This window comes from Pelmatolapia mariae, linkage group LG3_W, assembly GCF_036321145.2.
Source record: "Pelmatolapia mariae isolate MD_Pm_ZW linkage group LG3_W, Pm_UMD_F_2, whole genome shotgun sequence".
Taxonomy (NCBI): domain Eukaryota; kingdom Metazoa; phylum Chordata; class Actinopteri; order Cichliformes; family Cichlidae; genus Pelmatolapia; species Pelmatolapia mariae.
In genome coordinates this window covers 17479257-17491727 of record NC_086229.1, presented here as the reverse complement: position 1 = coordinate 17491727, position 12471 = coordinate 17479257, and the positions used below count along the sequence as shown (strand labels likewise).

At 45.0% G+C, this 12471-nt stretch overlaps 1 protein-coding gene across 1 annotated transcript; it reads left to right on the top strand.

Annotated features, from left to right (window-relative positions):
* The first annotated feature begins 9148 nt into the window (after window positions 1-9148).
* Window positions 9149-10909, top strand: LOC134616155 (nuclear factor 7, ovary-like). The gene is made up of 2 exons (XM_063460897.1): window positions 9149-9211; window positions 9313-10909. Exon 2 carries the CDS (start codon window positions 9330-9332, stop codon window positions 10710-10712), a length of 1383 nt encoding a protein of 460 aa, XP_063316967.1. The 5' UTR covers window positions 9149-9211; window positions 9313-9329; the 3' UTR covers window positions 10713-10909.
* The last annotated feature ends 1562 nt before the right edge of the window (window positions 10910-12471 follow it).

Here is a 12471-nt window from a genome sequence, read left to right as displayed (position 1 = left end):
TATGACTCTGTGGTGGCCTCAGCCATCTTTTATGGTGTGGTCTGCTGGGGAGGCAGCATCTCTGCTGGGGACAGGAAGAGACTGAACAGGCTGATCCGCAGAGCCATCTCTGTTCTAGGATGCCCTCTGGACCCAGTGGAGGTGGTGAGTGACAGGAAAATGGTGGCTAAGCTGTTATCCCTGTTGGACAACATCTCCCACCCCATGCATGAGACTGTGACAGCACTGAGCAGCTCCTTCAGTGGGAGACTGCGGCACCCACGGTGTGGGACGGAGAGATTTCGCAGGTCTTTCCTCCCCACTGCTTTCAGACTCCACAACAAAGACTTTAACTGATCAAACACACACATCCACAAATGTGCAATAACACTAATGTGCAATAATCTTTTCTGGCATCGTTGTATTTTTACTCAGTTGTATATAGCATTTGTATTCTATTTTTATCTTATTGTATATTTTATTCTACTGTATATAGTATTTTATTTTATTTTATTCTGTACAGTTGTGTACTGTATTTATTCTTATTTTATTTTTATTCTAATTTTTGCTCCATAACTTTTGCACTGTCCACTTGCTGCTGTGACAAAACAAATTTCCCACGTGTGGGACTAATAAAGGTTATCTTATCTTATCTTATCTTATCTTAGGTATTGAGCACAGACACTGTTGATTCCCCTAATCTAATAGGCTGATGGAGGTTTCCATTTTTTAATAATCCCACCTTCATTCTTTTTGCCCCAAAAGTTTCATCTGCATGGAGCCATTGGGTACATGGAGAGAGGTAGGAAGTCCTCTTCCTTTTTTTGTGTGGAACAGCTCTGCCCCTACAGTTCTCAGCTGCATCCCCATCAGCCGGAAGAATGTTTGTGGCAGCATCAGATCCCACAAACGGGTGAGCATCTATTTTTATTTTGTCTTCTGCACTGTGAGCCGTCATGGATCCAGAATTGGCATCTATGATTTTTAGTGATCCCACTGTTGCCTCATCTTTGATCTTTTCTTTTGCAGAACAAATCCGCATATTTCCCTCGATGAAGGAAAGATGACGAGCAATGAAGCGATCGACTCGAACAGGCAAGTTTTCATGTTTGAAAAGGCCATGTTTTATGTTTTTGAACTCAGCTTCAACAGTGGCTGAACTTGCTGTGATGCTGGTGCTTTGGAAGAGAGGGTCCATTATTCCTGTCCAGAGTGGCGAGTAACTTCCCAGTCTTATTATATGAGGAATAATCTCAGGGAGAAAGTGAATATTATCTCTATCCCCGTGTGCTGCAGCAAGTGACCTGCTCTCCTCACATATTTCTGTTACCCACTGTCGTAGGTCAGTCTGGATCTCATCCACTGAATCCACTCTCTCACTTTCCTCCGTCTGTTCATCTGGAATGATGATGGAGTCTTGAGCAATTTGGGCTTTCAGGTATTTCTTGCACCTTTCTGAAGGAAGAGGGGCTCCAGAACTGTCATCACCTTCTGCCTCACTGAGGGCCACAACAGTGATAGCACATAGGAGCTGTTTTGCATGGTCCAAGCACTGTGACTGAAGACGTTTTGCTAATGACCTGACAAAGAAATCTTTAACACGGTGTGTTTTCTTCTTCAGGCAGTCCCTATGGCATATCATCTTGATGCAATGCGCAACATCAACCCTGATAAAACAAGGGGGGAGTTTGGCAGACTGGGTTCCAAGAAGGACATGAAATCATTCATTAAGGTAGGACTTCAGATCAGGATGAGGAGTGAAAGCCTAGACCAGAGCTCCCAGAATTGCCAGAGAAAAGTCACTCACAGCTTCCTTTGGCACAGGTGCACCTGCACGAATCCATTCTGTCAATCAGTTTGCGATGGCATTAACATTATGTTTCTCTGATAGCATTTGCACCACTGGGACACCGGGGCATTTGTTTTCTGTCAGAATACCTTGATAAAGGAAGATATGGCCAGATTTGCCATTTGTTGTCAGCAGTTTTTTCATAACTGAACCGGTTGCATCAAAACACACAGTTGGGGGAGATTTTTTTTGACAATGTCTTGTAAACATGCATCTGTGTTTGACTCCAGTAGTGACAGAAAAACCTGTCTAGTCCAATATCTGAGATGATACCACTGTGAGGAACACTATATTTTAATAATTGCAGAGTCACAATGGGGTCCTTATCTCCTAATTCCAAGTCTTTTTTCTCTTGTTTGGCTTTTCGCAGAGTGGCCAAATTTGGAAGGTGGCTTGGCTCAGGATCTCCAACATCCATCAGATCTGCTGCCTTCGCTGACGTCCATACAACTGGTTCCATTCTGCCCTCACACAGCTCTTTAGCCATCTGTTCACACAGGTTTCCAGACATGAACCGCTTGGAGTGGCCAGTGTGCAGGGAGAAATCTGTATTTCTCATGAAACAGTGGAGCACCATTGGACTATTAATTGCTGACTGTCTGTCACATGACATTTCTAACTGGCCATGTACTTCTTATAGTCGCCTCTAATGTCCAGATAATTATTGGTGACAGTTGGATGGACCTTTGCTCTTCAGAACACAAGTTTACATGTATTGTTGATCTTCTTCCATATAAGATCGTTGATGATATGAGTCCAAGTGCCAGGTTTCAAAATTGTGTATTCCCATTTTTGAGAAGGAGAAAACTTGTCATTGTATTCAACCTTTTCAGGAATAATTTAACCAAGTCCTCAAAAGGTACTTCAAGTTCAAAAGCTTGACAGGAGAAAATCTTGTCCATGAGAAATGCAACGTGAATCTAACTCTCCTTCACTATTACTTTCCAAATTACTTTCCTGATCACAGATTTCCAAAGCTGACCAGATGTTGTGTCTATTTAGCTTCACAAAAGTGCACAGGGCCTTTGCTGACATCTTGTTTTCTAGCTGCTGACTCAGCTCTTTCCAGACTGATGCAGCTGGAGTGGCTATTTTGCCATTTTGGACTATGACCTCTTTTGAGGTGCAAAGAATTGCAAAAATGGAAACCTTGTCTACAGATGACTTTCGAGTAAAAAAGTTTTCTTGGATTTGCAAATTTGTAATTGCTGTATTTTTAAAAATGTTTAACATTGAAAAAAATCCTTGTGATCCAGACAGTTAGCTATATTATGTATTAACTCAGTAACTAAAACCTCAGTATTTTATATGTACACTTACCTTGTTCAGAAATCAGATTTAACACGAGTAGTAATATACCAACACTTTCCACTGACCAACCGATCTTCCAAACAGTTTTCCACCTTTCTTCTTTACATCCTACCCTTTTTTATCTCTACATCTCAGAGGTCAACTGAAACAAGACCCACCTATATAAAAACATCCTAATCAGACACCCTGTATTTTTTCCTCACTACTTTACATCGGCCCTTGAGAGCATAACATTTCGTTCATCAGCACGAGCATTTTACTTTTAATTTAACTAGTTTAGGAGCACTTTACTTTTCTTTAGCGCTTTGAAACACACCGAGGCTAATAGTTTCAAACAGAGTGTCACAAATAACATGGATTCCTTTAGAAATAAACTGTGATACTTCTAAAAAACACATATTCACACATAGCCACACTAGCACTGTATCAACCCCCAATGTTCCTTTAATGCAACTAGCCCTCTAATTATCTACTAGTCACAAACACCCTGTAACAGTAAGACTTGTTGATTACACATACTGCACAGACGCGCTCTCCAGACAGTTCGCCCAGGACAACCTCACGACTGACCCTGGACCTATCCTGCCTTCTCATCGCTTCGCTGCCCCCCTTCGGTGGCCCCTGGAGGACTCTATCCGGGATGCCCTGACCGCCGAACCACCTGCGCCTGACACCCCTGCTGGGAGACTCTATGTACCATCCCGATGCCGTCAGGAGGCCTTGCTCTGGGCTCACTCCTCCCCGCTCTCTGGTCACCCGGGGCCTGACAGGACCCTCCAGCTCCTCCGTCGTGCCTTCTGGTGGCCCTCCATGACTCGGGACGTCCGTGAGTTCGTCTCCGACTGTGACACCTGTGCCCGGGCCAAGTCCTCCACTCAGCCTCCCGCTGGCGACCTTTGCCCTCTCCCTGTGCCGGGACGTCCCTGGTCCCATATCGGCCTTGACTTTGTTACCGGCCTCCCGTCCGTGAACGGTCTGGACACCATCCTCACCTTTGTGGACCGGTTTTCAAAGGCGGTGCACCTGGTCGCCCTGGCCGGCCTCCCTTCTGCCAAACGGACAGCTGAGCTCCTCTTGGACCATGTCGTCCGGCTTCACGGGTTCCCCAAGGACATAGTCTCCGACAGGGGGCCCCAGTTCACCGCCAGGTTCTGGAAAGCCTTTTGCCACCTGGTTGGAGCATCTCCCAGCCTCTCGTCCGGCTATCACCCTCAGACCAATGGGCAGGTGGAACGGACCAATCAACAACTGGGACGCTTCTTAAGGTGCTTCGTCTCCGCCCAACCGTCGCTTTGGCCTCGTTACCTGTTGTGGGCTGAGCTGTCTCATAACCTTCACGTCTCTTCTGCCACCGGTCTCTCGCCCTTTGAAGTCTGTCATGGTTTTCATCCTCCTATCTTCAGCCACCAGGAGGCGGAGGTCGACGTGCCTGCTGCTGAACAGATGGTCCGCCGCTGTCGTCAGGCCTGGATCAAGGCGCGGGCTGCCATTTCCCGGGCCAACGCTCTGTACGCCAAGCAGCATCATCACCGCCACCGCCCGGCTGATCCTCTTCAGCCGGGGGATCGCGTCTGGCTCTCCACAAGGCACCTGCGGCTCCGCACCGAATCCAAGAAGCTCGCTCCCAGGTTCGTTGGCCCGTACGAGGTCGCTGCCCGGCTCAACCCAGTGACTTACCGTCTCCAGCTTTCGCCCGCCATGAAGGTCCATCCAGTTTTCCACGTCTCGCAGCTTAAGCGGCGCGTTGCTTCCTCGCTGGCGCCCCGCCCCCGCCCAGGTTTGTCGATGGGGGTCCTGTCTACACTGTCCGGCGGATCTTGGACTCCCGTCCCCGGGGTCGGGGGGTCCAGTATTTGGTGGGCTGGGCTGGCTACGGTCCGGAGGAGCGCTCCTGGGTGCCGTCCCGCTTCGTCTTGGATCCCCCCCTCATCTCGGATTTCCGTCGCCGCCGTCCTGGACCGTCGGGTGCCGGTCTTCGGGGGGGGGGGTCCTGTCAGCCCTGTCAGCAGGTGATCAGCTGATCACGGGGCCGGGTTTAAAAGAGGGATGCCTCCCACCTGTTCGCCGCTCAGAAATCGTTCTCTTCATGTCAGGAGCTCCGAAACCTTGGCTACGTCAGTCTCCGCCTGATTCAGCAACCGTGAGTGTTTTTCCTCTCGATTCATCCGAGCCCCGCTCGCTCTCCGTCTGTAACGCCAGTTCTGAAGCCACGCTTCGTGCACGGATCGTTACTAGAATAACTGCGTGTCTGTTCCAACCCACCGCTAGCCTTCGCCGCGTTTGGGTCTAGCCAGCACGCCACATGGGCACGCCGAATTACTGTGTGTGATTCGCCCCGCCGTGACATGTATACAGCGTGAGACAGATACTGTGTTGAAACCGGTGTCACTCCTTTTCACAGCTACGGATGGTTAACTTTATGATCTCTTTACAGCACCTCTGGAATCTCTTGGTCCAGACCTGACATCCAGGATGCTTCATATGTTTTGCTAATGTTTGTTTTTTCTCTAAGAGTGCTTGTGAAGGATTCAGTACAGACAGTGATGTTGAAGCAGATGTGCAGTGGTTAGAGGACATTTTTCTAATGTTGGGCTCATTATCTGACTACTGTTGAGCTCATAGTGATGAGATGAGTAAGTGAAATTACTTAAGGAAGGTCACTGATTACAATGTGGAATAAACACATGGGATGATCCATGATTTAGAGCAAATTATGGTAATAGTAGTGGTTTAATGGTTTGAGGAAACACTGCATTGACACTTGTCTTTCTGATGCTGAATACTTTATTACTCTTATGATCTACAAGTGTTTGCAATTGTGAAGTTTGATTTAACTTGCAGATCTTGTTTTCTAGGCAATGATGGTGTGGATGCCGGCTCCAGGCGGAGTAGGAGTTAAACAGACTTAACGTGCAAAACACACTAACATCTTTTCACATAGGTTTACAGGGCTGAAACGAAATTACTCCGGAGGAGAAGCCCCGATGTTGCCTGGGAAATGATTGAATTAATCTCTTTCTGAGTTGACTCATGGGAGTGTCCATGTGTCAAGAGGAGGGGTCCAGATTTAACATCAAACAATGTTTTCTATGTCTTCTTTTTTTTTTTTTGTACTGTGATATGTGGGATTAACAGGTTATTTACAGGTATTAAACCTACACAGGTGGTGCATCCACGTTCAGATGAGGTTTTGATGGCCTAGAAGTGAAGTTCACTGAACTGAAAGGAAAATTTGGTTTGATGATGGTTGACATGTTTTCCAAATAGAAGTTTTTCCTCTAGTAAGGAGATACAGGTGCAGCAGAGCATTGCTGGAAGAAATTATCCCAAGGGTGGAATCTCCTGAGAAATCTTCAGAGACCCAGCGAGAAGTAGGGACCATAGCTGACAGCCCAGGCAGGGGTCGAGGTCAAAGGTCATGCTGTTTGGGGACCTACTGGTCATCATGAGAAGATTCTGGAACCACAGCAATGACCATAAAGCTGCATTGGAAGAAGAGCTGTGCCACGGGGCTTTCCAGAGGTAATCACGAGGAGATTGTGGACAACAGATGGACATCTGAAGGATGAGAGGAGCGTTCCAAGCGCCAATCAACAGTGCAGAGAGGAAGTTCAAGGATGGCATCATGATTCTGTGAACAGCACAGAAACCAGAAGCTATGGTGGTGACAGGGAATGACTGACAGCAATTTCCTATGAACATCACCTAATGCTGTGTCACTGTGCTATGCATACTTTAACACTCTGAAGAGGGTCTTTCCTTTGTGTCATTGTTGTTGTCATTCGCATCATGAACACCTCTACAAGACTGCTGAAGTGACTCAACAGGTGGGGTTATAACAGCAGTAAAATAATTGAATCCAATACCCTTTCCAAAAAAGGTTTTCTGCAGAGATGAAAGGACAATAGAGGAGTCATAAGTATCCCCCACAGGAAGAAGGCATGAAATGAGGTGATGAAGGTTGATAGAGGCCATAAAACAGGAGTGCTGACAAAGGCCTGCAGCTTTGAAGATAACTGAAAGCCACATTGACAAACAGCAAAACTAACTGGTATGTTTCTTATACCCATGTCTGCATACATTTGGACTCTGGTCATATGGACAGTCATAGAAACAATTGGAAGAGACATTTATGAAGCTCTGCAGAACTCAAACCACTCTGCATGTATGATTTACACACCTGGAGGAGATGCACCACAAAGCTGGAATGATTTTGCAAATGTTAATTCCTATGGTTGACTATTAACATTCATTTGCTTACTTGGATGCAGTTTACTTGTGTGGGAGATCAATGAGGAATAGGATAACTGCTAACACATTTATCAACTGTGTAATTTGGGGCGATTTGATAGATGTTGGGTATAAAATGCCTGCACTGAAACTGTCAAACACAAGGTGTTTATAACTGGGAAATTTCTAGCATAAATGCCAAACAGGGTGGAAAATGTTAGGTTTATATTGTTGGATTGTCATTTATGGTTAGAAACATATAATCATATATGCTTAGAGGTATATAATCAATTGTATATTGATAGAGGTTTGATCCTTAGTGGGCTGCAAAGACTCTGTGTGCCTTCCAGAGGGTTCTGGCATGCACACTCATCTTAGGGTCATGAGAGAGGTCGTACCTTCTCTCTCGGATTTATGGTATAGGAGGACACCTACTCTGTATCTCTTTAAGTATAAGAGCCCTTTGTTTAGGTGGACCGCTGGACTCCTGGCACCAGCTTTGGGGAGTCGTTCACAGGGCCACATCTTGACATACACACCCATGTATACACACACACACACACACACACATACCTACACGTACACACAGACTGGTACTCTTTGTTCAAATGTATGCCTGTGTAAAGCGTCATATGTTAATGAACCTATGCATATTCATGTAACCACAATAAAGAGCAGCGCTATGGGGGGGGCCAACTGAGAGTGACTGGGGTGCGAGCAGCAGAGAACGATGCTCGTCACAGTTCTCTCCTTCATGCACGAGCAACACAAAGAGCTCTGGTGACTTGCGTCTTGTTTTTGCCATTGTAGTAGAATTATCTTGGCATTCCAGCAATAGGTCTGTGCTAGATGAACGTATCAGCAACCTTCAAACACGTGTGGAGAATTCATTATTTCTTTGAAAGATTTTTTACTAAATAACAGAAAAAAGAAAGTAAGAGAAAAACAATACTTAAATTCTATAAAACAGTAAAAATTCCACACACATGTAACTCACCACTGTGTGAACATCACAGGGGAGAAATCGTTTCTCTGAGTCAGAGATGAGTGTCAGTAACACAAAAGTAACACTCAGTGTCATGCAGTGACTTTTACACAACCAGATCAGATGAACAAACTCACACTACAACATGCATTTTGCTGCACTCTTTACACTTATTTCTGTTCTTTCTGCTCTTTTATATATCTTGTAAAACCACAAAAAAAAATATTTTATTTCAGCAGCAATTTTTCTCAAACTGCTGCATCACAGCTTTCATGCTCTGACCTGCATGTGAAATGAGATAAAAGCTCTTTATCAGAAACTTTTCCAACTTCTATCAGGTTAATGTCTGAACTTTGGACTGAAACACACCCTTAGTTACAAGAAATAACACCACTGTCTGTAACAAAGGGAATCCACCTTAACACCACCTGTGTGTGTGTGACTGCATTACACTCCCACTGCTGGGAACCTGAACAAGAACCAGAACAAAGTCTAAAACAGAAGCTGACAAACAGCTGCACCACCGAGTGACACTTTATTGATAAACTTCACAACAGGTTTGATGTTGTGATCTTTGGAGGTGAAACGACGCAAAACCTGCTTTACAGTTTTGAGCTTCAGGCAGGATTGAAACACACCTTAGTTAAACAGCAACATTTTTCTCCCCCCTCACGTCACTCAAATGTGACAAACCTGGAAACAGCAAGTTCTTCGTCCTCAGTAAAGAGAGACGCACAGATGATCAGACTGAGTTCAGAGCAAACTAGCAGCTTCCTCTGAGTGAGTCCAGCTACAGGAGAGAAAAGTGGAAACTCCAACACTGCTGCTTCAAGCTGCTGACGCTCCACACACTGAATGTGAGTTTGAGCAAAAACACGACTCAAAGGAAGTTTCAGTGAAGGTAGTAGAGGAGGGAGGGGAGCCAGGACTGACTGTACTTCCTGTCTGCTGTTTTCAGCTTCACTCACAGACTCAATGGCTTCCAGATCAGAGGAGGATCTCTGCTGTCCGGTCTGTCAGGAGGTCTTCACAGATCCTGTTCTTCTGTCATGTAGCCACAGCTTCTGTAAAGACTGTCTGAAGAGATGGTGGAGACAGAGACCAACACACGAGTGTCCAGTTTGTAAGAGAAGATCAAGGTCAAAACCACCTTTAAACCTGGCTTTAAAGAACCTGTGTGAGTCGTTCTTACAGGAGAGATATCAGAGAGCTTCAGAGACTCTCTGCAGTCTGCACTCTGAGAAACTCAAACTCTTCTGTCTGGACCATCAGCAGCCAGTGTGTCACATCTGCAGAGACTCACAAAAACACACCAATCACAGATTCAGACCCATCGATGAAGCTGCACAACAACACAAGGAGGTACTTCAGGAAACTCTGGAGCCCTTAAAGCAGAAGTTAAAGGTTTGTGAACGAGTTCAAGTGAAGTATGATCAAACAGCAGAACACATTAAGGTCCAGGCCCGACACACAGAGAGGCAGATTAAGGAGCAGTTTAAGAAGCTTCACCAGTTTCTAGCAGAGGAAGAGGAGGCCAGGCTGGCTGCACTGAGGGAGGAAGAGGAGCAGAAGAGTGGGATGATGAAGGAGAAGATGGAGGCTCTGAGCAGAGAGATAGCAGCTCTTTCAGACACAGTCAGAGCCACAGAGGAGGAGCTGAGAGCTGAAGACGTCTCATTCCTGCACAACTACAAGGCTGCAGTGGAAAGAGTCCAGCGCTGCCCCCTGCTGGATGATCCACAGCTGCCCTCAGGAGCTCTGATAGACCAGGCCAAACACCTGGGCAACCTGACCTTCAACATCTGGAACAACATGAAGGACATGGTCTCCTACACTCCTCTCATTCTGGACCCAAACACTACTCATCCAAACCTCATCCTGTCTGAAGATCTGACCAGTGTGAGAGGAGGAGATGAACAGCAGCTTCCTGATAATCCAGAGAGGTTTGATTTGTTCTGCTCTGTCCTGGGCTCTGAGGGCTTTAACTCAGGGACTCACAGCTGGGATGTTGATGTAGGAGACAGTACAGTTTGGGTACTGGGTGTGTTAGCAGAGTCTGTGCAGAGGAAGGGAGTCATAGACTCTGGATTATGGACAATAATGTTCTATCAAGATAAATACTCAGCACTCTCACCCTCAGCTCCATCAACTGCTCTCTCAGTAGAGAAGCTCCAGAGGATCAGAGTGAATCTGGACTGGAACAGAGGAAAGCTGTCGTTCTCTGATCCTGATACTAACACACACATACACACCTTCACACACACTTTCACACAAAGGATGTTTCCATACATTTTAAGTGCTGGTAAAGTGAAGGTGTGTCCGTTGAAGGTGTCAGTGTCAGTGGAGCAGATGAGTTGAGGATGATGATGTTTCTAATGTTGTTTCCTGTCAGTGAAGCTGTTAAACTGCAGCTGTCCTCCTGCTGCCTCGTTGTTCCAAAGCTCTTTGTTTCTCTTTTAGTTCTCACTGTTTCTTTCTGTTTCTGCTGTCCACCTTTTCACATGGAAAATCATTTCACTGTTTCTCACTGAATGACTCCCCAAACTAGATTTGAAATTCTATCCAGTTTCTAATCATTACAAGTTATTCATGTTTCTATTTGATGTGTGTAAATGGAGATGATTTCGTTTGCTGGGATATGGACTGACATGTGTTGAATGGGAGGAGCAGTTTGTTGTTGTCTTCTTGTCTGTTTATGACAACAATAAATATGTTGTTGAAACAATGATTCATGTTTAACTCCATATATGAAATGTTTCTGATCTTTGAATTCTGTTTGATTAAAGACTTTCTTCATGACACAAATGAGATTTCAGTGTATTAATAGAACTAAATAAGCTCAGAGTTGAAAGGCTGGAGTATTATGTACGTGCTTCACTGTCAGTATCTTCAGGGGGATTCAAAGGGAAACATCAAACTGCTGTAATGAGATAAACTAGTTGGGCTGAACATACTTATCTGTAATTTGGCCACAAGATGGCAGCAGCTGATCTGAGATCCTTTATTGGACAGAACGACTCTGCTCTGTGACGTCATCAGAGAGACGGCCTTCACTTTGATAGATCTGACGTCATGGCTGCACTGCGATGATGAAAGCTGATAAACACATTGTTATTGATCCATGAAATCACCTCTGTCCTCTCAAGTGTAGCTGTTTACAGAGCTAAAGAAGTCCTTCATCATCAAAACAGACAAACATGGATTTTCTGTATTAAGTGACGTCATCCTCACTCTAACCTCTTACATACATTCTGTTCAGTTTTCCTGCTGTAAGAAATAAACTGTGTGCAAATATAAATGCAGGGAAACATCCATTAATCACAGGTGAGCCGTTTGTTTCTGACTCACATTAAATGAGGCTTCAGGTGTAAATACCTCAGAAGTGTTTGTGAGTTCAGTAGAACCAGACCCAGTCAACCATCATGGCATCCACAGCACTACACAATGCAACAGAAAGGCTTTTATCATCTGCTGAAGCACCTCTGAACCGCGACGCTCTCCCTGCATCTAAAAGCTGTTAGTCAGGATGAGATGCTGCTGTGATCGCTCACAGTTTACCTGTGAGATCTTTGTAAATATTGTCTTTGTTTCTGAAGGAAACACCTTTAGTCTGTTTTTATTTGGAGTGCAGATCTGGGCGTCCATCACTTTAACCTGCACACGTTTAGTTATTGAGTGTAGTTGATGTTTGGGAGCATTTTATAAGTGACAGTTCATGAACCTTGCAGGAACAGAGGATGCCTGACCATCCTACCTGTGTCAGTAAGAAAACTTTCATCACAACTTCACAACTTAACACAACTGAAACCTGAATTCTGTGTTGCATAGTTTACTAACAGTGTGTGCTAACACTGAAGTTAGCAGTTTGTTTCCTAAGAGCTGCTGGGACAAACCACAGTGAGCGGCTACAGAGTTTTTCGTTAAGGTGGTTCTAATATGTGCCGTTTTGAATTATTTACAGGGATGTATTTTTCATTTAAAGCATCATTTGTGAAGTTTTTATGAAGTTTAGTTCTTTTATGTTCTTTGTGTAACTTTTAGATTTTCTTCTCTTGTGTTTTAACTCTTCAGGTTTCCTGTAACAGAGATGTAAACCACCGTTTTCTGATGGTGCTGC

Excerpts from the sequence above, each read along its gene's own strand:
- LOC134616155 (XM_063460897.1), top strand. The coding sequence starts at position 9,330 with ATGGCTTCCAGATCAGAGGAGGATCTCTGCTGTCCGGTCTGTCAGGAG.